The 24,027-nt window shown below is 38.2% G+C and overlaps 1 protein-coding gene across 1 annotated transcript in view; it reads right to left on the bottom strand.

Annotated features, from left to right (window-relative positions):
* Positions 1–24,027, bottom strand: part of TMEM123 (transmembrane protein 123) — a 72,506-nt gene that overhangs the window by 2,989 nt on the left and 45,490 nt on the right. Inside the window, exons 3-4 of the mRNA XM_082660558.1 lie at positions 3,463–3,879; positions 2,154–2,307 (exon numbers count right to left, since the gene is read on the bottom strand). Of these exons, the coding sequence (XP_082516684.1) occupies positions 2,154–2,307; positions 3,463–3,879 (571 nt within the window). The remainder of the gene's footprint in view (positions 1–2,153; positions 2,308–3,462; positions 3,880–24,027) is intronic.

The raw sequence follows: 24,027 nt of genomic DNA, 5'->3' as shown, positions 1-24,027 counted from the left end.
TATATATAATGTTATTTATTTATTTAATCAATCAATTCCATTTCGCAGAAGATCAGAAGCTAAGCAAGCATGTGAACTCTCGTCTTGACCACTGTACACTGTACTACATCATTTATATAAACGTGGGTAGGCACCCTGCTAGTCAACAGTAGAACCAGAATCAGAATTAAGTCTGTCTGCCCCAAACCCCATCTCTTACCACTTCACTCCACTGTCTCTCCATGCAACTCTAAGAAACACAGGAGTTAACACTATAATCAGTGTTTTAATCAGTGTTATTATCCAATAAATGAAAACTAGAAATGCTAATAATTACTAGGTATAGAAGGTCTCAGGTTCCTTAATGGGACAAATATTAAGTCCTTACTTATGGAATGTCATTATTTATAACTTCAAAGAAACTACTGGCTTTAAAATGCACTCTTTAAAAAATGTAGCACTAAGAAAAACATGGCCTATTAAACTACAACACAATGCTTTCTCATCCCATAGACTGTAAGATACATCCATCTCAGAGGTGTTAAAATGTGGAAATACACAAAAACAAAAATGTGTACTTAGACTCAACTAAATATGGTGTTTTCACCATCTACTGGTTCTGATATGAATAAGACTCCTGTTAGAGTCACACTGCCTTCCTTACATGCCACACAGCTCTGGTCTTACATTTATGGGGATTCTGGACTCTGATGTCCTCCACAGGGCATGCAGCATTATGTGGTCATGTATACGTGAGGAAAAAGTCCATAAAGCTAAAATTATATACTTTGTAGTTAAGGCACTTTAAAATGAAAACAACACATTTAAATTTAATTCCTTCAATATTTTATAGCCTCAAGTATATCAATAAATATTGATATTATAAAAAAGGAGTTTCATTAAATTTACTATAATCAAAATGTGCCTTCTGTTTAACTGGTGAAATTTACCAAGAAAACAGATGATAAGTATTTCTAGAAACACAGTGGTTTTAAAAAATATTTCAAATTTTAAAGCATTTTTAGAGTCAACTCTGTTTAGTCAGTTTCCTTCATGTATTTTTTTCTTTTATGGGTTGATCTAAAAGAGAAAAGAATGAATGTTTCTGAATGTGCTTTTAATCTGACAAAACACCACCTTGATGCGCTTTTAAAGTAAGTTCGATATGATGGATACTGTATGTGGAAGGTAACTTCTAATTTAAATATACTTTTTTTAAAGTCTGGTTTTCTTAGTTCAATGAAAAATTTGAGACATATTTTCATACTCTATTCTCCTCCTAAAAATTCATAATGTACATCAACATATCAAAGGCTTACAGTATTCTTATAGTAAAGTAACCTATTCTATTTTACTTTGCTCAATTAGTAGTTCCCAAGTGTTTCTGACATGGAAACCCTGTGTGAGACACATATGCATATGACAACTTAAACAAATCTTGGATAATGGTCATCTATTCTATGGTCTTTATTTTATACATACATTAACAATCAAAAGAATGGATTTGCTCTTGTACATATAAGGCTCAAAAGAAAAAACCGAAAGGACTTTGTTGGAATAACAAAAATTGGGAGGTGATACCTCCAAAAACCATCAGATCTTTAGAATGACATAGTTTGTTGTTGGGGACTTGTTGATAACGCTCACCTGAAAAGACAGTTTTGCTACAGATTAACTGATAATGTATATTATACTAACAACTCAATATCAGGGAAAATGAGGCTGTCAGAAGAATTTCTTTATTTTCTTTGTCACAGAAAGCAAAAATCACGTTTTTATCAAGGATGTTATTTTAGTATGTCTTGTGTTTGTCAGTAACACTAGGTCAACAGCCTCAGGAGACCTGATAATGGTATTTCTTGCAATTAGAGGTATAAGCAAGTGAAAAGGACTAGCTAAACTTGGGTCTCTGGTAAAAAAAAAAAAAAAAAGTATGACACTAATAAAATACAATCATTTTTATAGGTATATCCATTTGCATTTGCAAATAATTATAATCACAAGCTTGCACACAAACAATTTGCTTTGGGCATAGAGGATTAATGGGAATATAACTCATAAATCTATAAATTATTAATCCCTGAGATGAACACTCGCTCTACTCTGATATTTTGTCATGATATTTAAATACAGAATTAATAATAATAAAAAAGTCCTGGCCAATCAAAACTTACATGGTTCTATACCGAATGCCTCTTCTTGAATAATACATTTTGCATCCAATGTAAAGAAAAGATAAAACTCCCAGTGTTAATACAATACCACCAACAAAGCTGCCAGTATCAAATTTTGATCCTTTATTTTCCTTAGAAATAATAGTTGCTGTGACTAGAAAAAAACAAAAGGAAACAAAAAGATAAGGCTTTAGTGCTTTTTAAACATATTGTAATAAGCTAAAACATTCTGAATTTCTATGTAAGAATGCTGATCTGGGGACAAAGGGGAATCATAAGCACATCAAGGTGCTCTCCAGATGATTTTGTGTCTAATGACTGCCTGGTTCTAGTTTTCTTCACTTGATCCAACACATCCCTTAAATCCCCAGTGCCTACAACCCCAAGATCTTTAGGTGAGACTGGGCTTGGATGGTCTACCAAAACCTCAGAGGCAGCAAGATTTGGTTAATTCTTTTACGAATTTTCTTAAGAGTTCATGCCTTAAACAAAACAGGTCTGGGTAACAGCTGAAATCTTGAAACTGGATCCAATTTGAGTAAATGTTTCTAATTGAAATTTCTCCTTTTGAATAAATTGCGAATTTTAACTATTTTAATTTTATGGAGTCAAGAGCCCCTGAGACATTAAAGTTGATTTCAATACATAAATTGTAGTAATAAAAAAATTAACTATTTGGAATAGAAGTATATAAAAACACACAAAAGAAACCATGAAGTCTGCTATTATGATAAATGTAATCACTAGCTTTTAAACAGAACTTCAACTTTGGATAACTTAAAAGAGAATCTTAAGGTTTTTGAATTCATGGTTTCACAGGCATTATATTTTAAACAAATGCAAAAAAATAAAGAGTGCTGAGACTAATACTACATATGTGACTATATATAATACCATTAAAAATATTTTTATGGCACAAATTAAAACCAAAGTTCTCCATGATTTAGGTTTAGAAATCATGGAGACTGAGCCTGCCTAATTCCTTTCTAGAATGAGGTTCAAAGAGTTAAAGGTATGACAAGTTTTCAAACCATGCAAAATAAAATCCCATGTTAGGATAAATTATTTATTTACGGATGGATCTCATACAGTCATGATTTGGCACGGTTAAGTTGGAAGCTAATTTTTTTAAAGGGACAAGATAGTTACTAAGTCAACTGACTCTTCCTGATCTCTACAACTAATTTATTTAGGAAATGAGAAATAATTGTCTAAATTTCTACATTTTTACAGAATGGAATGATGTAAATGTGGCATTTTAACAACTATTTTTTCAGCATAGGAAAAATAGGTCCATTTTTATACATACTTGTTACTGATGAAGAAACAGACGTCACCGAACTATTGTGGGTTGTGGTCATTGTGGATGTTGATATCTGGGATATATTTTGTGAAACACTTGTGATTTTGAGTGTAGACCTTAAGGTGGTGGAAGTCATATTTGTTGAGACCTCTGGTGTTATCATTTTAGATGTTGCTATGCGTTTTGAGGTGGTGGCTGTCCCGTTATTTGAGACTGAAGCAACTAGAATTGTTGATGGTTTTGCTGTTTTCAAGGTAGTGGTGGTCCCATTATTTGAGACTGAGGCAGCTGCAGTTGTTGATGGTTTTGCTATGGGTTTTGAGGTGGTAGCTATCATCTTTGAGACTGGGGAAACTGGAGTTTTTGATGGTTTCACATTGAAGTTGGAAGATTCACTTGTATGGCTGAAAAGTACCTGTGGGGCTGCAAGAATATGAAGAAACATTAAAGCCAGAGCTATGACGTAGATAATTAACTCCCACTTCACTGACTTTCGTGGTCATACATAAAGAAAAAGGTCTAACAAACACAGCATCATGAAAGATACTTAGCTTATTAATACTTTGCACTACACAGCAAGAAGCCATAAAACGTATAGTAAAATATTCAACAGGAACCAAGCCTGGATTTACGTAAAGTAAGAAATTTTTGTGAACGTATGGGAAAAAAAGAAACAACCCAGAAGACTGAGTTCTTTCGATACAGGGACAGTGTCTTAACCATCTCTGTGTCTGAATATTCCATGCTTCATGTCACAAATATTAGTTGAATGGATTATGAAACCAATGGATATAAAAAGGGTTTTTAAAGTTTAAGGTTTCTCTGCCACATTCTTCCAAAAAGCTTTGAGGACAAACAGTAGCTGCATGCTTCTAACCCCCCAGTAGGATGTGAGCATGAGCGAGATACTCTTCCTAAGAGTAAAACCAGCTTCCCATGGTGCATTAGGAAGTGAAACAACATCACAGAACGTGGCTAGTTGGAAATCTCACACTCGTGATAATTTTCTGTCATTGGGAAGGTATTTCTAAAATTATTTCTGAAACCTTTAAAAATGCAAAAGCCGGGCTTCCCTGGTGGCGCAGTGGTTGAGAGTCCGCCTGCCGATGCAGGGGACACGGGTTCGTGCCCCGGTCCGGGAGGATCCCACATGCCGCGGAGCGGCTGTGCCCGTGAGCCATGGCCACTGAGCCTGCGCATCCGGAGCCTGTTGCTCCGCAACGGCAGAGGCCACAACAGTGAGAGGCCCGCGCACCGCAAAAAAAAAAAAAGCAAAAGCCAATTTTGTAAAGGAGAATCATTGGTGTTAATTTAAAATAAACAATTGGAAATAAATAAATAAGCGCTATGACCAAAAATAAATACTAAATATCTATATATGTACAAAATGCCCTATGACCAAAAGCAAACCTTTCTGTCTTAACAATATTCTTTCATACTCTATCTTCATTGTAACATCACAACCTAACTGATATTTACAACTAAAGATACTTTAGTTATTATAATTTAGTATATACTATTTCAGGAATGAAAAATCTCTTTGCCCTATTAATAGGATGTAATTTATTTCTGTGTTTGTTTCCTAGTCTCAAAGTTTACTTGCAGGTTTAGTGGTTTGTTATGTTGCCTATATACTCCCATTTTACTCTTTATGGCCAAGAACTAAAGTGGAAAGAATTACCCACCGGGCTTGCCTTCTCCTTTCCCCCAGTGACAGCAGCACAAGGCCTTCAGGTTCTCTGTACCACTGCTGCTGTCACATACCAAAAGTGATTACTTCATGCATTATCACCCTTTCACAATTATTCTGGACTTTTTTTTTCTTTTTTTTTTTCTTTTTTTGCGGTATGCAGGCCTCTCTCACTGTTGTGGCCTCTCCCGTGCGGAGCACAGGCTCCAGACGCGCAGGCTCAGCGGCCATGGCTCACGGGCCCAGCTGCTCCGCGGCATGTGGGATCTTCCCGGACTGGGGCATGAACCCGCATCCCCTGCCTTGGCAGGCAGACTCTCAACCACTGCGCCACCAGGGAAGCCCCTATTCTGGACTTTTTATTCAAAGAATTCAAATATTTATTTTCAATTTTACAGGCTGGTTTTAATAGTGCTTATCTGCCCATCTGCTTTTACTCTTTAAATTCCTATCACATTTTGTGAACTTTGGGTCTTTACTGTGTGATCTCTTCCACTGAGTATTACCTAATTTTTAAAAAAAGACCAAAGGAATCAGTACTTTTGTATTATATAGGTGAATAAATCATAATTATTCAAGTAGAATGCTATGAACTTGGACTAATCTTCTATTATTCAATTCTGAATGCTCTATAAACATATAATTTAGCGTTGAAATAATCACCTATTATTTTAATGTAGAGAATGAATTCTATTATAATGAAATTAAATACAGCAAAGAACCATCATTTATATAATATCTTTAGAACAGAATGATCTTTGCAGAGTAAAACAATGAACACAATTCTGCTTTTGGATTCCACACACACACACAGCCTACTCTCTTCTCCCTGCCATAATAAGATATTCTTCAGAGATACTGTATGAAGTAACATGGGCAAAAACAGGGAGCTGTAACAGGTTAGTTCTTCACTAAGAAAATCCAAATGTGTTACAGAAACCACTAAGCAGCTAAAGTTTTCTATAAATTGACAAAACAGGCCAATAATTTTTATGTTAAGGTGTATTTCACGATGTTTAAATGGGATAACTGCAATGCAAGGATGCTCTCTTCAAGGTCAGAACTCACATTCCATGACTCAACCCCCTTGTCTGTAATATAAGTAAACAGTCATTTGTGCTCCTCTGCAAAAGAGAACATCCCACCACGGACATCTGGGTGTCTTCCTTCTCCCTTAACTGTTCAGCTACTGACCAGTGCCCTCCAGGGCGTGGTTCAGTGAGTACCTGCAGAGATGTCAGAAGAACAGAGCATCCATGCAGGGCTTGGAAAGGGTTTAGCCCTATCTGACTTTGCTGTTTTAGCCAGTCTCCCCCTGCCTCTGAGAAGCAGAAGTTGTAAAGGCGTGGAGGGTGGGTGACATGAGTGAAGGTGGTCAAAAGGTACAAACTTCTAGTTATAAAATAAATAAGTCATGGGGAGGTAATGTACAGCACATGGTGACTACAGTTAATACTACTATATTGTATATTTGAAAGTTTTTAAGAGAATAGATCTTGAAAGTTCTCATCGCAAGAAATAAAATTTTGTAACTAAATATGATGAAATAGGTGTTCTATGTTGTATACATTATTATATATTATGATAGATGTTACTTATTGTGATCATTTTGCAATATATAAATCATTATGTTGTACACCTAAAACTAATATAATGTTATACGTCAATTATATCTCAATCAAAAACAGTACAGAAACATCAAATCAAAACAAAACAAGTTATAAAGGCCCAAAGAGGGTACGTTACTGGAGAGTGTCAAGTGTGCTCTGTGTCCACCGCCACCTCTGCCCACGGAGGAAAAGAGGAGAACGCAGCCCCTCGCCTCAAACTAAGCCGAGGGAGTCACCTGAAGAGCAGGCTCAGTATCTCCTGGACCTGAAGCGACAAAGACTAAGATTTGACTCAAGCCTGAAAAGTAACTCTAAAGGCGAGAGGCTATGGCTGAGCTGTCTCTACCTGTCAGCAGAGTTTAAAAGGCTGCGCTGGGAGTAGACTCTTATTTCCACTGACAGCAAAGGTGCGTGTTTCCCAAGAACCAAACCAGGCCCCGTGAAACACAGCCAGCATGGGGCTGCCTTAAAAGATAGCCTCCCCAGAGAGTTCTGCGCAGAGGGATGAAGATAACCAGCAGAGAAGTGGAACACCAAAAGCTAGGGGCCAAGGGTGTGTAGTGAGGGGGTCAGCTGGAGGGGAGGCCCTACTGCATCAGGGGAGCTGAAGGGGGAAGCCCCAGCTGTAGGGTCTCCCCAGAATCTACCAAAGAGAACCACATCCGCCACCTAGGGGGCACCTTCGTCAGATGAGAACATCCCAGCTGGCTTTTCCCCTTAAGCCCCTTTAGGCCTGATCCTGGAAGGGTAAAAACCAGGAGAAGTGAGGGGGAGAAAGGCAGAGCAAGGAAGGAAGCCGACAGCGTCAAATTCCCCACTGTCGGTTCCAAACGTGAAGCAGGCCCAGGCTGGCAGAGGGAGAAATTCCAATCATTGTAGACTTTTATTTATTTTGGTATTATTCTGAAAACGAGAGACACCTTACTAAATACAACTGATTCAATAAACTGGACCTACGTACTATGGATAACACCTCAGCTAATGTAAGTGGAGCTGCGGGAAGGGGTGTATGTGGCACACAGTTGTTAACACTTATTTAGTGTTATGTGTCCCCCTAAAATTCATATGTTGAAGCCCTAACCCCCAGTAGTTTAGGATGTGACCTTTTTTGGAGACAGGGTCTTTACAGAGGATTATAATGAAGTTAAAATGAGATTATTAAGATGAGCCTTAAATACCTGGTGTCCTTATAAAATGGGAAATTTGGAGGCAGACAGACATACGGGAGGAACACCATGTGAAGATGAAGGCACAGATCACGGTGATGCTGCCAACAGGCCAAGGAAAGCCAAAGATTGCCAGCACAACACCAGAAACGAGGCGAAAGGCACAGGAAAGATCCTCTCTCAGGGGGCAGCAACCCTGTCGACAATCTGACGATACATCTCTGCTGTTTACACTACCTAGTTAGTGGTCCTTTGTGTGGCAGCCCTAGCAAACTAATGCACTCAGGACCACAGTTCTTTCACTGCTAACAAAACGTGTCTTCAGGCAGCTGTGCCACAGCACTCGCCAGTGGCTGTGCTGAGCTTGTTCCTTTCACAGATCCTTGCAACTAATCACTGTGAGATGAATTAAGTCATTCGGTACTTGTCAAACTACTCTCAAAACTTCTTAAATGAAACCTAAGATCACCTATAGATTTCAGAGCTATAAAAATTTCTTGACCCTAATTCTTGGTTTTAACTAACATAATCACAGGAAAACAAAGTGAAGGGCTGTAGTAAGAGCACCCATGCACCCTCCGTCCCAGCAACTGCCATGTTCAGGCGCAAAAGGGACAAGACAGAGAAAGTACAAACGGGGATGAGTTGATGTTTTGTCACTGCTGAAAAAATACTCAAGACAGTCCAATCAGCACTCCGTTCCTGTTCTGTAATAAGAGAACTATCCCTGGAGCACAATTTTTCTATGACGGAATTCGCACTTCCATGTACTGAGCTCTTCTCTTTACCAAGTGCTAGTGATATTTTTCAGGCATGGTGGGAACGAGCTCAAGCTCTGGATCAGCTCAGCCACTTACTTGCTGGGTTACCTTAGACAAGTTACTTAACCTCTCTGAGATTCAGTCTCCTTCCTCATCTATAAAAAGGGATATCACAGGGGTTTGGGAGAAATAACTGACATAATTTGTATTGAGCACTTAGCACAGTGCCTCCTACGGAGGACCTGCTCAATGAATGGTTACTCTATATCTCAGCATTTGTTTTACAGAATATACCTCTCCTACGGAGCTGCACTACACAGTTCCCTTATAGGAGGCTGAGTAGTAGTCAGTCAGATCTACTTCCATGATTATCACCACTGCCATTTGAATAACAGCACATCGAAGAGGATGCTCTTAAAGGTATTTTCAGTTCATTGATATAAATATCCAAGAAGAAAAAAGTGATGTTCCAGGCCTTTTTCTATTAACACCAGCCGGCCACCTTCTTATTACAGCAAGACCAAGGACACGATGAAGCAGCCTGTTTTTTCCTAGTACCAAGTAAAAGTACTCATCCTCTTCAAAGTCTGGATTTATTCCAAGTATCTTTGTATAACTGTGTTGTGTTGAAATAACTTTCTTTACTCCTATAACCTTGAGCCCCAAACTATCTAAGTGCCATTTTTGTCCTTTAACCTAAATATTTCAAAGTTAAGAGTGACAATTTGTTTTCTTTGGGGTATCAGATACACACTTAAACCAGAGTTGAAAATTCACATTCATTTTAAAAAAAAATCTCAGTTATTTTAAAACGGGATAGTAGTAGTTTTTCATTTCCTATTATAGCTGTCAAAAATACAGAGCTATTTAAGATCATGGATCATAAATTTCTGGTGCCACAGAGTCATTTTGAGGGTTCTATGATTCTAAGTACAGACTGCAGCTAGTACTAGTCTTGTGTGTGTCTCTTGGAATATTTTTAAACACTGAGAACCTCTTTCCCATAGATTTCCACGGATGGGGGTGGGGATGGTTTCATGATGATTCAAGCACATTTCATTTATTGTGCACTTTATTTCTATTACTACATTGTAATATATAATGAAATAATTATACAATTCACCATAATGCAGAATCTGTGGGAGCCCTGAGCTTGTTTTCATTTGCCACTCACTGATAGGGCTTTTTAAAATTTTATTTATTTTTTGGCTGCATTGGGTCCTCATTGCTGTGCGTGGGCTTTCTCTAGTTGCGGCAAGCGGGGGCTACTTTTCGTTGTGGTGTGCGGGTTTCTCATTGTGGTAGCCTCTCTTTGTTGCAGAGCACGGGCTCTAGGTGCGCGGGCTTCAGCAGTTGTGGTGCATGGGCTCAGTTGCTCCACGGCATGTGGGAACTTCCCAGACTAGGGATCAAACTCACGTCCCCTGCATTGGCAGGCAGATTCTTAACCACTGAACCACCAGGGAAGTCTGCTGATAAGGTTTTGATATGACTCTGCAAGCAAATGATTTATTATGATCTCTGTGCAGTCAAACCTCTCTGCTAATGATAATCTGTATCTGCAGCCACTCCCCAGCCAGATCATCAGGCATTAGAGTCTCATAAGGAGTGCGCAGCCTAGATCCCTCGCGTGCACAGTTCACAGTAGGGTTCGAGCTCCTATGAGAATCGAATGCCGCCGCTGACCTGACAGGAGGCGGAGCTCAGGTGATAATGCAAGCAATGGGGAGCGGCTGTAAATACAGATGAAGCTTCCGTCACTCGCCCGCCGCTCACCTCCTGCTGTGCGGCCCAGTTCCTAACAGGCCACAGACTGATACTGGTCTGTGGCCTGGGGGTTGGGGACCCCTGCTATAGAGAATCTAAGTATCAGTGTAATCCCAGAAGTACTCATTATTTAGAAAGCAAAGGGGCCTTTCCTCATTGTACAAAGTCAATAGATTCATTATGAAAATTCTCCTTGAATTCAAATTACCTGAGGACCAAAAATCCACAGAACTGAAAAATATAGATTAGAAAAAAAACTTAAAAAGTTATCTTTTAAAAAAATCAAGAAAAATCTAGATTTAAAGCAATCTAAGAGAAAATTGGGCTTTAAAAAATATATCATCATAAAGAGCTGTCCATTTTCTGAAAATCAAATATATTTTCCTAAACTTCTAAATTCAAAAATTAAAATTCCAAAAAGGAAAAAAAACCTCTCTATATATATATATGAACACAGAAAAATAACAACTGGGGTGTTTTAAATAAGTTATAGTACATCTGTAATAAATTCTGTTCCCACATTTTGTTACACTATCATCACTCTACCTAAATCTTTTAATATAAACTCTGGCAGGAGCTGAAAGAGGCATTTTCAGTCAAGGCAATTATCTGCCTTATGGACAGTGAGAACTAACAATTGTGACACAGTCCAGGTTTGTTTAAGGAAATTCATTCCGAAGGGCGATCCTGTGCATTCCCAGAGCTGTACAGAAAGCAGATGAGCAAGAGAGGGTCAGAAAAGAAACTTGGCTTTTCAAGGCAGTCAGAACCCAACTCAGCCAAGGCTGAGCTGGCCGGGGCTGTGTAGACAATATCCAGGCTTTGTTATGATATTGCCATAGGTCTTGCCCATTCTATTTCATTACCACAGACCCAGCCCACAATTTGTAACCCTAGCTAATTAAAAATAAATAAATAAATAAGGCAAGAATCACATTCACAAGGGCATCAGGCAAGCTGATATTATTTTTCCTCTGTTCCTGCTCCAAACCTTCCCAGCCTCTCATCCTGGCAATCTTCACTCTCCACAGAATAGAATTCACTCTATCTGCTATTCTTCCCCAACACATTCCAGTCAGCCTGGCTTCTCACTCCTCCCAGCACTGAGTATTATTGGGCTGGCCAAAAATTCATTCAGGTTTTCCCCTAAGACGTCACAGAAAAACTGGAATGAACTTTTTGGCCAACCCAATACCTACTCAGTGCCAAGAACAATGCTAGGAGGCTCTGCAGAAACAAGAAAGATGCGATCCTTCTCAGGTACTCCTTTATTTTTAACTTTATTTTATTATTTATCTTCTTATTTTGCATTTTTCTGGACTCTTAATTGTATTATCTTACCTTTTAAATGGAATTAGTTGGTTATTAATTGCAAGAACTACATCTTGCATTTTCATTTTACTCTACATAAGTGCCAGGCACAGTTTTAGAAGAACTCGATCACTTCTAGCATGTGCTCCACACTATGCAAGGAGGGAAGGCCAAAAGCTATCTCTTCACCATGATGACAAGGCCATGGTCTCCTCTGCTGCCTAATCTTCTGCTACTCTTTTCTGCTCCAGAAGATTTACTGAGCTTTCCCTATGCAGTTTATTTATTTCTGTTGCTTTGTTATATTACTTCCTCTGCCTGGGATGCTTCCCACCCATTCTTTACCTGGTGAAACCCTATTACTGCTCCTGGCCCAGCTCAGAAATTACACTGAAGTTATATTAAATGTACAAAACAGGCCACGTAAAAGACAAAGATTATCAACTGGATAGCAAAACTATGAACTGTTCATAAGCAATATATCTTAAAACTAAGATTCCAAAAAGCTGAAAGGTATTGAAAGTGAAGGTATAGGAAAGAAATATACTATACAATTACTAATCAGAGAAAAGGTGATGAGTGGTACTGGTTCATGACGGTGACATGGGAAGATCCTAAACTCACCTCTTCCCATAGACACACTGAATCTACAGCCAATTACACAACAATTTCCTCTGGGAAAAAAGACACCCCAAAACTGGCTGAGTGACTCCTACACATTGGGCAAATGAGAAAAAAACCAACACTGAGGCAGGTAGGAGAGGCTGACACAATCTCGCCATAAACTCTGCAACCCGCTCCTGCCCTCAACCTGCTGCAGTGACACACAATCAGAAGGGAACTCAAAACCCGTAGCTTCTCCCTGAGGAGTGAAAGGTTTGAACCCCACATCAGGCACCCGACTTTTAAGACCTGCACCTGAGAGGTGAGCCCTCTAAGCTTTGAAAACCAATGGGGCCATGTCCTTGAGACCCCCAAGGCCATAGCCAACTGAGAAATGGCTCTTAAAGGGCACTCATCTTCAGACTCACCCCACCCCAAGGACCAGCTCAGAGGCAGTCAATTGAGAGGCACCCAGACTTTATGTGAAAGAGGCTCATTTCCTAATCTGAAAGTTTGGTATGAGCAGAAGGAATCTAATCTAACACATGTCTAAGGGCCTATTGGGGTACCCTCTAGGGACAGAGGCTGGTGGGCACCATCTTTTTGCTCTCCCTCACTCCAGCTCACCAGGATCTCCCAGAAAGGAGCCTATGCCCATCTCTGGTGCCCCAACTTTTGTGGTTGCTGCCAGGGGAGACCTTTAGAATGACTGGCTCTGGTCAGCAGGGTATATGCTCACAAGTTCCACAGGACTGTAACCAACAGAGAAAGAGCTCTCAACCAGCTACCACTCCCCAGGACACAGCAAGAGGCAACAGACCCAGGAGCTCAGCCTTTCTGTGAAAGAGGCCTATTATCTTATCAGCTAGGCCTGAGGGGCAGGCTTCTAATTAAACACACATCTAAGGGCTGACCACAATCCTTTCCAGAGACCTGGGGGGTGGGTGCTATCTTCATGTTCTCCCTCTGCCACACTCCAGAGCACCAGTGTATCCTGGAGTGGACTTGTATATGTGTCTGGTGCCCTGTTTTTTGTGGCTGCCCCTCCCCCCCCCACACCACCAGGGGATGCACTTGATTGCCTGGCTCTGGAGGCCAGGGGGGGCTTGTGTTCCTAGGTCCCATGGGACTGTAACAAATGCAAAGGTAGTTCCTGGCTGGCTGCCACCCCCAGAGAACCGTGCAGATAGCAGATCTTTCTGAGAGAGAGGCCTTCTTGCTTGTCCAGGAGCTTTGGCCTGAGGGGCAGGCTTAGGGTTTGGCACACTTTTAGAGGCCTACAAAGGCGCTCTCGGGAATGGAGGCCAGGGGACACCATCTTTGCACTCTCTCTTTGCCTCATTCCAGGTCTCTGGGATCTTCTGGAAAGGAGGCTGTCCATTTTTCTGAGGCACCAATTTTGTGATGCTGCCCAGGGGACACCTCCAGATCACCTGGCTCTAGCTGCCAGTGGGACTTATGTTTGTGGTCCCAGAGAACTGTATATATTTGCATACTTTGAAAGCTGTTACCTGAGGGTTTAGCTTCCAATCAGGTTTAGTCTAGGTGCTGACTGAGATCCTCTCCTACACTGACAGGTCTTGGCATACTCTCAGCTACTAGCATCCATTAAAAACAAAATAGACTACTTAACAATCAAAAAAGTTTGAGAGACAACCAAGAGCTAGGGCAGGATTGAACAATAAGGTTCATCTCCTACATGGACTCACTCCTTCAAGTCTGGGCAAGGTGGCTGTTTCATCTAATGCATAGAAACCAATGTAGAGAATCAAGGAAAATGAAGAAACAGAGAAATATGTTCCACAGGAAAGAACAAGATAAAACAACAAAAAAAGACTTTAATGAAACAAAGATAAGTAATTTACCTGATAAAGAGTTCAAAATAACTGTCATAAAGATTCTCACTGAATTTGGGAGAAGAATGGATGAATACAGTCAGAACTTCAACAAAGGGAAAATATAAGAAAGTAACAAAAGAAGTCACAGAGCTGAAGAATACAATAACTGAAAAATACACTAAAGGGGCTCAAGAGTAGACTAGATAAAGCAGGAGAAAGGATCAGTGAACTCAAGGACAGGACAGTGGAACTCTCCCAATCAAAGCAGCAAAAAGGAAACAGAGTGGAAAAAAAAGTGAAGATACTTTGAGGGACTTACAAGACAACATCAAGCAGACCAACATTTGCATTATAGGGGTGCCAGGAAAATAAGAGAGAAAGGGGCAGAAAATTTATTGAAAGAAAATAATGGCTGAGAAGTTCCCCAACCTGGGGAGGGACTGATATCCAGATCCAGGAAATCCAGAGAGTTCCAAATAAGATAAACCCAGAGAGACCCACACAAAGACACATTATAATTAATGTGTCAAAAGATAAAGACAAGGAGAAAGTCTTAAAAGCAGCAAGAAAACCCCCCAACCTATTCCATATAAGGGAATCCTCATAAAAACAACAGATTTTTCAGCAGAAACTTTGCAGGCCAGAAGGGAGTGGCACAATATATTCAAAGTGCTTAGAGGAAAAACTGTCAACCAAGAATACTCAATCTGGCAAAGTTATCATTCAGAATTGAAGGAGAGATAAAGAGTTTTTCCAGAAAAGCAAAAGCTAAAGGAGTTCACCACTAAACTGGCCTTATAAGGAATGTTAAAGGGACTTCTTTAAGCTGAAACAAGAAGGTGCTAATCAGTAACAGAGAACATATTAAAGAATAAGTATCACTGGTAAAGGTAAAATTCAGAATAATCTAATGTAAAGGTGGTAGATTAATCACTTATAGAGCTAGTATGGAGATTAAAACACAAAACTAATAAAAATAACTATAATTATAATGATTAGTTGAAGAATACACAGGATAAAAAGATGTAAATGTGACATCAAAAACATAAAACGTGGGGGTGGGGAGAGCAAAACTGTAGAGCTTTAGAACCTATTTAAATTTAAGTTGTTACCAGCTTAACACAGACTGTTATAAATAAGTTCTTATATGTAAGCTTCAAGGTAACCACAAAGAAAAACACCTCTAGTAGATACACAAAACATAAAGGAATCTAAGCATACCACTAAAGTATGTCATCAAACCACAAAAGACGACAACAAGAGAAGAAGAAAGGAATACAGGACCTGCAAAACAGCCAGAAAACAATTAACAAAATGGAAGTAAGTCCATACCTATCAACAATTACTTTAAATGTCAATGGGCTAAATTTTCCCATTGAAAGATACAGAGTGGATTAAAAAAACCCACCCATCTATATGTTGCCTACAGGAGACTCACTTCAGATACAAGGACACAGAGACTGAAAGAGAGGGGATAGAGAAATATATTCCCTGCAAACGGAAACAAAAAGAAAGCTGGGGTAGCTATACTTACATCAGACAAAATAAACTTTAAAACAAAGATATTAATAAGAGACAAAGAAGGGCATCACATAAAGGTGTTAAACAAATAAGAAAATATTTGTAAATATTTATGCACCCAACATAGGAGCACCTAAATATATAAAGCAAATATTAACAGACCTACGGGGAGAAAAAGACAGCAATACAATAACAATGAGGGACTTTAATACCCCACTTACATCAATGGATAGATCATCCAGACAGAAAATCAATAAGGAAACACTGGCCTTAAATGACATGTTAGAACATAGAGACTTAACAGATATATACAGAACATTTCATCCAAGAAGCAACAGAATGCACAATCTTCTCAAGTGCACATGGAGTATTCTCCAGGATAGATAATATATGAGGCCAGAAGACAAGTCTTAACAAAGTTAAGAAGACTAAAATAATATCAAGCATCTTTTCCAACCACAATGGTAGGAAACTAGAATTCAATTACAAGAAGAAAACTGGAAAATGCACAAATATGTGGAAATTAAACAACATGCTACTGAACAAATGGGTCAAAGAAGAAATCAAAGAGGAAACAAAAAATACCTTAAGACTAATGAAAATGTAAATACAGCATACCAAAACTTATGGGATGCAGCAAAAGTAATTCTAACAGGGAAGTGCATAGCTATAAATGCTGACGTCAGGAAACAAGAAAAATCTCACATAAACAACGTAACTTTACACTAAAGAAACTAGAAAAAAAAAACAAATTGAGACTCAAAGTTAGTAGAAGAATTAAAATAACAAAGGTCAGAGTAGAAAAATGAAATAGAGACTAAAATGACAATAGAAAACATCAATGAAATCAAGAGCTGCCATTTTGAGAAGATAAACAACAAATGGACAAACTTTCAGCTAAAGTCAGAATCGAAAGAGGTGACATCAAAATAGATACCACAGAAATACAAAGAATGTTCAGACACTACTATGAACAATTATATGCCAAAAAATTGGACAACCTAGGAGAAATAGATAAATTCTTTGAAACATAAAACCTTCCAAGACTGAATCATGAAGAAATAGAAAATCTGAACAGACCAATAGGGAGGTTGAATCAGTAATCAAAACCTCCTAAAGATAGCCTCATCCACCAGAAGGCAGACAGCAGAAGCAAGAAGAACTACATTCCTGCAGCCTGTGGGGAAAAAAAAACACATTCACAGAAAGATAGACAAGATGAAAAGGCAGAGGGTTATGTACCAGATGAAGAAACAAGATAAAACCCCAGAAAAACAACTAAATGAAGTTGGAGATAGGCAACCTTCCAGAAAAAGAATTGAAAATAATGATAGTGAAACAGATTAAACCTCAGAAAAACAACGAAATGAAGTGGAGAGAGGCAACCTTCCAGAAAAAGAATTCAGAATAATGATAGTGAAGATGATCCAGGACCTCGGAAAAAGAATGGAGGCAAAGATAGAGAAGATGCAAGAAATGTTTAACAAAGACCTAGAAGAATAAAGAACAAACAAACTGAGATGAACAATAAAATAACTGAAATGAAAACTATACTAGAAGGAATCAAGAGCAGAATAACGGAGGCAGAAGAATGGATAAGTTACCTGGAAGAAAGAATGGTGGAATTCACTGCTGCGGAACAGAATAAAGAAAAAAGAATGAAAAGAAATGAAGACAGCCTAAGAGACCTCTGGGACAACAGTAAACGCAAGAACATTCGCATTATAGGGGTCCCAGAAGGAGAAGAGAGAAAGGACCCGAGAAAATATTTGAAGAGATTATAGTTGAAAACGTTCCTAACATGGGAAAGGAAATAGGCACCCAAGTCCAGGAAACTCAGAGAGTCCCATACAGGATAAACCCAAGGAGGAACACACCGAGACACATAGTAATCAAATTGGCAAAAATTAAAGACAAATAAAAATTATTGAAAGCAGCAAGGGAAAAATGACAAATAACATACAAGGGAACTCCCTTAAGGTTAACAGCTGATTTCTCAGTAGAAACTCTACAAGCCAGAAGGGAGTGGCATGATATACTTAAAGTGATGAAAGTAAAGAACCTACAACCAAGATTACTCTACCCAGCAAGGATCTCATTCAGATTTGAAGGAGAAATCAAAAGCTTTACAGACAAGCAAAAGATAAGGGAATTCAGCACCACCAAACCAGCTCTACAACAAATGCTAAAGGAACTTCTCTAAGTGGGAAACACAAGAGAAGAAAAAGACCTACAAAAACAAACCCAAAACAATTAAGAAAATGGTCATAGAAAAATACATATCAATAATTACCTTAAATGTGACTGAATTAAATGCTGCAGCCAATATATATACTGTCTATAAGAGACCCACTTCAGACCTAGGGACACATACAGACTGAAAGTGAGGGGATGGAAAGAGATATTCCATGTTAATGGAAACCAAAAGAAAGCTGGAGTAGCAATACTCATATCAGATAAATAGAATTTAAAATAAAGAATGTTACAAGAGACAAGGAAGGACACTACATAATGATCAAGGGATCAATCCAAGAAGAAGATATAACAATTATAAATATATATGCACCCAACTTGGACCACCTCAATACATAAGGCAATTGCTAACAGCTATAAAACAGGAAATAGACAGTAACAAAATAACAGTGGGGGACTTTAACCAATGGACAGATCATCCAATGGACAGATCATCCAAAATGAAAAAAAATAAGGAAACACAAGCTTTAAATGACACAACAGACCAGATAGATTTAATTGATATTTATAGGACATTCCATCCAAAAACAGCAGGTTACACTTTCTTCTCAAGTGCACAAGGGACATTCTCCAGAATAGCTCACATATTGGGTCGCAAATCAAGCCTCAGTAAATTTAAGAAAATTGAAATCATATCAAGCATCTTTTCTGACCACAACGCTGTGAGATTAGAAATGAATTACAGGGAAAAAATTGTAAAAAACACGAACATTTGGAGGCTAAACAATACGTTACTAAATAACCAAGAGATCACTGAAGAAATCAAAGAGGAAATCAAAAAATACCTAGAGACAAATGACAATGAAAACACGACGATCCAAAACCTATGGGATGCAGGAAAAGCAGTTCTAAGAGAAAAGTTTATAGCTATACAAGCCTACCTCAAGAAACAAGAAAAATCTCAAATCAACAATCTAACCTTACACCTAAAGGAACTAGAGAAAGAAGAACAAACAAAACCCAAAGTTAGCAGAAGGAAAGAAATAATGAAGATCAGAGAAGAAATAAATGAAATAGAAACAAAGAAAACAATAGCAAAGATCAATAAAACTAAAAGCTGGTTCTTTGAGAAGATAAACAAATTGATAAACCATTAGTTAGACTCATGAAGAAAAAGAGGGAGAGGACTGAAATCAATAAAATTAGAAATGAAAAAGGAGAAGTTACAACAGACACCGCAGAAATACAAAGCATCCTAAGAGACTACTACAAGCAACTCCAGGTCAATAAAATGGACAACCTGGAAGAAATGGACAAATTCTTAGAAAGGTATAACCTTCCAAGACTGAACCACGAAGAAATAGAAAATATACACAGACTAATCACAAGTAATGAAACTGAAACTGTGATTAAAAATCTTCCAACAAACGAAAGTCCAGGACCAGATGGCTTCACAGGTGAATGCTATCAAATATTTAGAGAAGAGCTAATACCCGTCCTTCTCAAACTGTTCCAAAAAATTGCAGAGGAAGGAACACTCCCAAACTCATTGTATGAGGCCACCATCATCCTGATACCAAAACCATACAAAGGTACTACAAAAAAAGAAAATTACAGAATATCACTGATGAATATAGATGCAAAAATCCTCTACAAAATACTAGCAAACAGAATCCAACAACACATTAAAAGGATCATACACCACGGTCAAGAGGGATTTATCCCAGGGATGCAAGGATTCCTCAATATAGGCAAATCAATCAATGTGATACACCACATTAACAAATTGAAGAATAAAAACCATATGATCATCTCAGTAGATGCAGAAAAAGCTTTTGACAAAATTCGACACCCATTTATGATAAAAACTCTCCAGAAAGTGGGCATAGAGGGAACCTACCTCAACATAATAAAGGCCATATACAACAAAGCCACAGCAAACATCATTCTCAAAGGTGAAAAACTGAAAGCATTTCCTCTAAGGTCAGGAACAAGACAAGGATATCCACTCTCCCCACTATTATTCAACATAGTTTTGGAAGTCCTAGCCACGGCAATCAGGGAAGAAAAAGAAATAAAAGGATTACAAATTGGTCACTGTTTGCAGATGACACGATACTATACATAGAGAATCCTGAAAATGCCACCAGTAAACTACTAGAGCTAATCAATTGGTAAAGTTGCAGGATACAAAATTAATGCCAAGAAATCTCTTGCATTCCTACACACTAATGATGAAAAATCTGAAAGAGAAATTAAGGAAACACTCCCATTTACCACTGCAACAAAAAGAATAAAATACCTAGGAATAAACCTACCTAGGGAGACAAAAGACCTGTATGCAGAACACTATAAGACACTGATGAAAGAAATTAAAGATGATACCAACAGATGGAGAGATATACCATGTTCTTGGATTGGAAGAATCAATATTGTGAAAATGACTGTACTACCCAAAGCAATCTACAGATTCAATGCAATCCCTATCAAATTACCAATGGCATTTTTTACAGAACTAGAACAAAAAATCTTAAAATTTGTATGGAGACACAAAAGACCCCGAAGAGCCAAAGCAGTCTTGAGGGAAAAAACGGAGCTGGAGGAATCAGACTCCCTGACTTCACACTGTACCACAAAGCTACAGTAATCAAGACAATAAGGTACTGGCACAAAAACAGAAACATACATCAGTGGAACAAGATAGAAAGCCCAGAGATAAACCCACACACCTATGGTCAACTAATCTATGACAAAGGAGGCAAGGATATACAATGGAGAAAAGACAGTCTCTTCAATAAGTGGTGCTGGGAAAACTGGGCAGCTACATGTAAAAGAATGAAATTAGAACACTCCCTAACACCATACACAAAAATAAACTCAAAATGGATTCGAGACCTAAATGTACGACCGGACACTATAAAACTCTTAGAGGAAAACATAGGAAGAACACTCTTTGACATAAATGACAGCAAGATCTTTTTTGATCCACCTCCTAGAGTAATGGAAATAAAAACAAAAATAAACAAAGGGGACCTAATGAAACTTAAAAGCTTTTGCACAGCAAAGGAAACCATAAACAAGACTTAAAGACAACCCTCAGAATGCGAGAAAATATTTGCAAATGAATCAACGGACAAAGGATTAATCTCCAAAATATATAAACAGCTCATGCAGCTCAATATTAAAGAAACAACCCAATCCAAAAATGGGCAGAAGACCTAAATAGACATTTCTCCAAAGAAGACATACAGATGGCCAAGAAGCACATGAAAAGCTGGTCAATATCACTAATTATTAGAGAAATGCAAATCAAAACTACAGTGAGGTTTCACCTCACACCAGTTAGAATGGGCATCATCAGAAAATGTACAAACAACAAATGCTGGAGAGGGTGTGGAGAAAAGGGAACTCTCTTGCACTGTTGGTGGGAATGTAAATTGATACACCCACTATGGAGAAGAGTATGGAGGTTCCTTAAAAAACTAAAAATAGAATTACCATATGATCCAGCAATCCCACTACTGGGCATATACCAAGAGAAAACCGTAATTGAAAAAGACACATGCAACCCCAATGTTCATTGCAGCACTATTTACAACAGCCAGGTCATGGAAGCAATCTAAATCCCCAACAACAGATGAATGGATAAAGAAGATGTGGCACATATATACAATGGAATATTACTCAGCCAGAAAAAGGAACGAAATTGAGTCCTTTGTTGAGACATGGATGGATCTAGAGACTGTCATACAGAGTGAAGTAAGTCAGAAAGAGAAAAACAAATATCGCATATTAAGGCATGTATATGGAACCTAGAAAAATGGTACAGTTGAACTGGTTTGCAGGGCAGAAGTTGAGACACAGATGTAGAGAACAAATGTATGGACACCAAGTGGAGAAAGCCGTGGGGGGCTGGGGATGGTGGTGTGCTGAATTGGGCAATTGGGATTGACATGTATACACTGATGTGTATAAAACTGATGACTAATAAGAACCTGCTGTATAAAAAAATAAATAAAACAAAATAGAAAAAAAAAAAAACAAACCTAAAAACAAAACAAAAGAAAAACCTCCTAGCAAACAGAAGTCCAGGATAAGACAGCTTCACTGGTCAATTCTGCCAAATATTCAAGAATTAATACCAATCCTTCTCAAAACTCTTCCAAAAAAACAGAAGAGATAAGACTTCAAAAGTAATTTTAAGAGGTCAGCATTACCTTGATACCAAAATCAGACAAGGATGCCACAACAAAAGAAAATTACAGGCCAATACCCCTGATGAATATGGATGCAAAAATCCTCAACAAAATATTAGCAAACTGGATTCATCAATACATGAAAAGAATCATACACCATAATCCAGTGGGATTTATTCCAGTGATGCAAGGATGGTTCAACATCTGCAAATCAATGTTATATACCACATTAACAAAATGAAGGATAAAAACCATATGATTATCTCATTAGATGCAGGAAAAGCATTTAGGAAAATTCAACATTTATGATAAAAATTCTCTGCAAAGTGGGTACCGAAGGAATGTACCTCAACATAATAGAGGCCATATATGATAAGCCCACAGCTAACATCATACTCAATGGTGAAAAGCTGAAAGCTTTTCCTGTAAAATCAGGAACAAGACAAGTATGCCCATTCTCACCACTTTTATTCAACACAGTATTGGAAGTCCTAGCCCAAACAATTAGGCAAGAAAAAGAAATAGGGGCTTCCACTGGTGGCGCAGTGGTTGAGAATCTGCCTGCTAATGCAGGGGACACGGGTTTGAGCCCTGGTCTGGGAGGATCCCACATTCCGCGGAGCAACTAGGCCCGTGAGCCACAACTACTGAGCCTGCGCGTCTGGAGCCTGTGCTCTGCAACAAGAGAGGCCACGACAGTGAGAAGCTCACGCACCACGATGAAGAGTGGCCCCCACTTGCCACAACTAGAGAAAGCTCTCACACAGAAACGAAGACCCAACAGAGCAAAAATAAATAAATTAATAAACTCCTACCCCCAACATCTTCTAAAAAAAAAAAAGAAATAAAAGGCATCCAAATTAGAGAGAAAGAAGTAAAATTGTCAGTATTTGCAAATAACATGGTATTATAAATAGAAAACCCTAAAGACTCCACAAAGAAAGTGTTAGAACTAATAAACAAATTCAATAAAGTTTCAGGATACAAAATCAATATACAAAAATCTACTGCGTTTCTATACACTAATAACAAACTATCACAAAGAGAAATTAAGAAACCAATCCCATTTACAACTGCATGAAAGAGAATAAAATACCTAGGAAAAAATTTAACTGAGTAGGTAATGGACCTGTATACTGAAAACTATAAGACATTGACGTAAGGAATTAAAGAAGACACAAATAAATGGAAAAATATTCTGTGATCATGAATTAGAAGAACATTGTTAAAATATCCACACCATCCAAAGCAATCTACAGAGTCCATGCAATCTCTATAAAAATTCCAATGGTATTTTTCATAGAAATTGAACAAATGATCCTAAAATTTGTATGGAATCACAAAAGTCCCTGAGTAGCCAAAGCAATCTTGAGAAATAAAAACGAAGATGGAGGCATCACACTTTCTAAATTTAAGCTATAATTACAGAGCTATAGTAATCAAAACAGTATGGTATTGGCATAAAAACAGACATATATATCAACAGAACAGAACAGAGAGCCCAGAAACCACACATGTATGGTCAATTAATTTATGACAAAGAAGCCAAGAATATACAATGGGGGAAAGAACAATCTCTTCAATAAATGGAGATGGGAAAACCAGACAGCCATATGCAACAGAATGAAACTGAACCGCTATCTTACACCACACACAAAGCATTAATTCCAAATGGGGTAAGGACTTAATAGTACCTAATGTAAGACCTGAAACCATAAAACATCTAAAAAAAAATAGGTGGTAAAGTCCTTAAGTCTTGGCTATGACTTTTGGGATTGACACCAAAAGCAGAGACAACAAAAGCAAAAATAAACAAGTGGGACTACATCAAACTAAGATGCTTCTGCACAGCAAACGAAACCATCAACAAAATGAAAAGGCAACCTATTGAATGGGAGAAAATATCTGTAAATCA

The sequence above is a fragment of the Grampus griseus genome (genome assembly GCF_964374135.1).
Source record: "Grampus griseus genome assembly, chromosome: 8".
Taxonomy (NCBI): domain Eukaryota; kingdom Metazoa; phylum Chordata; class Mammalia; order Artiodactyla; family Delphinidae; genus Grampus; species Grampus griseus.
The sequence above is the reverse complement of the archived record's forward strand: the minus strand, read 5'-3'. Positions and strand labels throughout refer to the sequence as shown.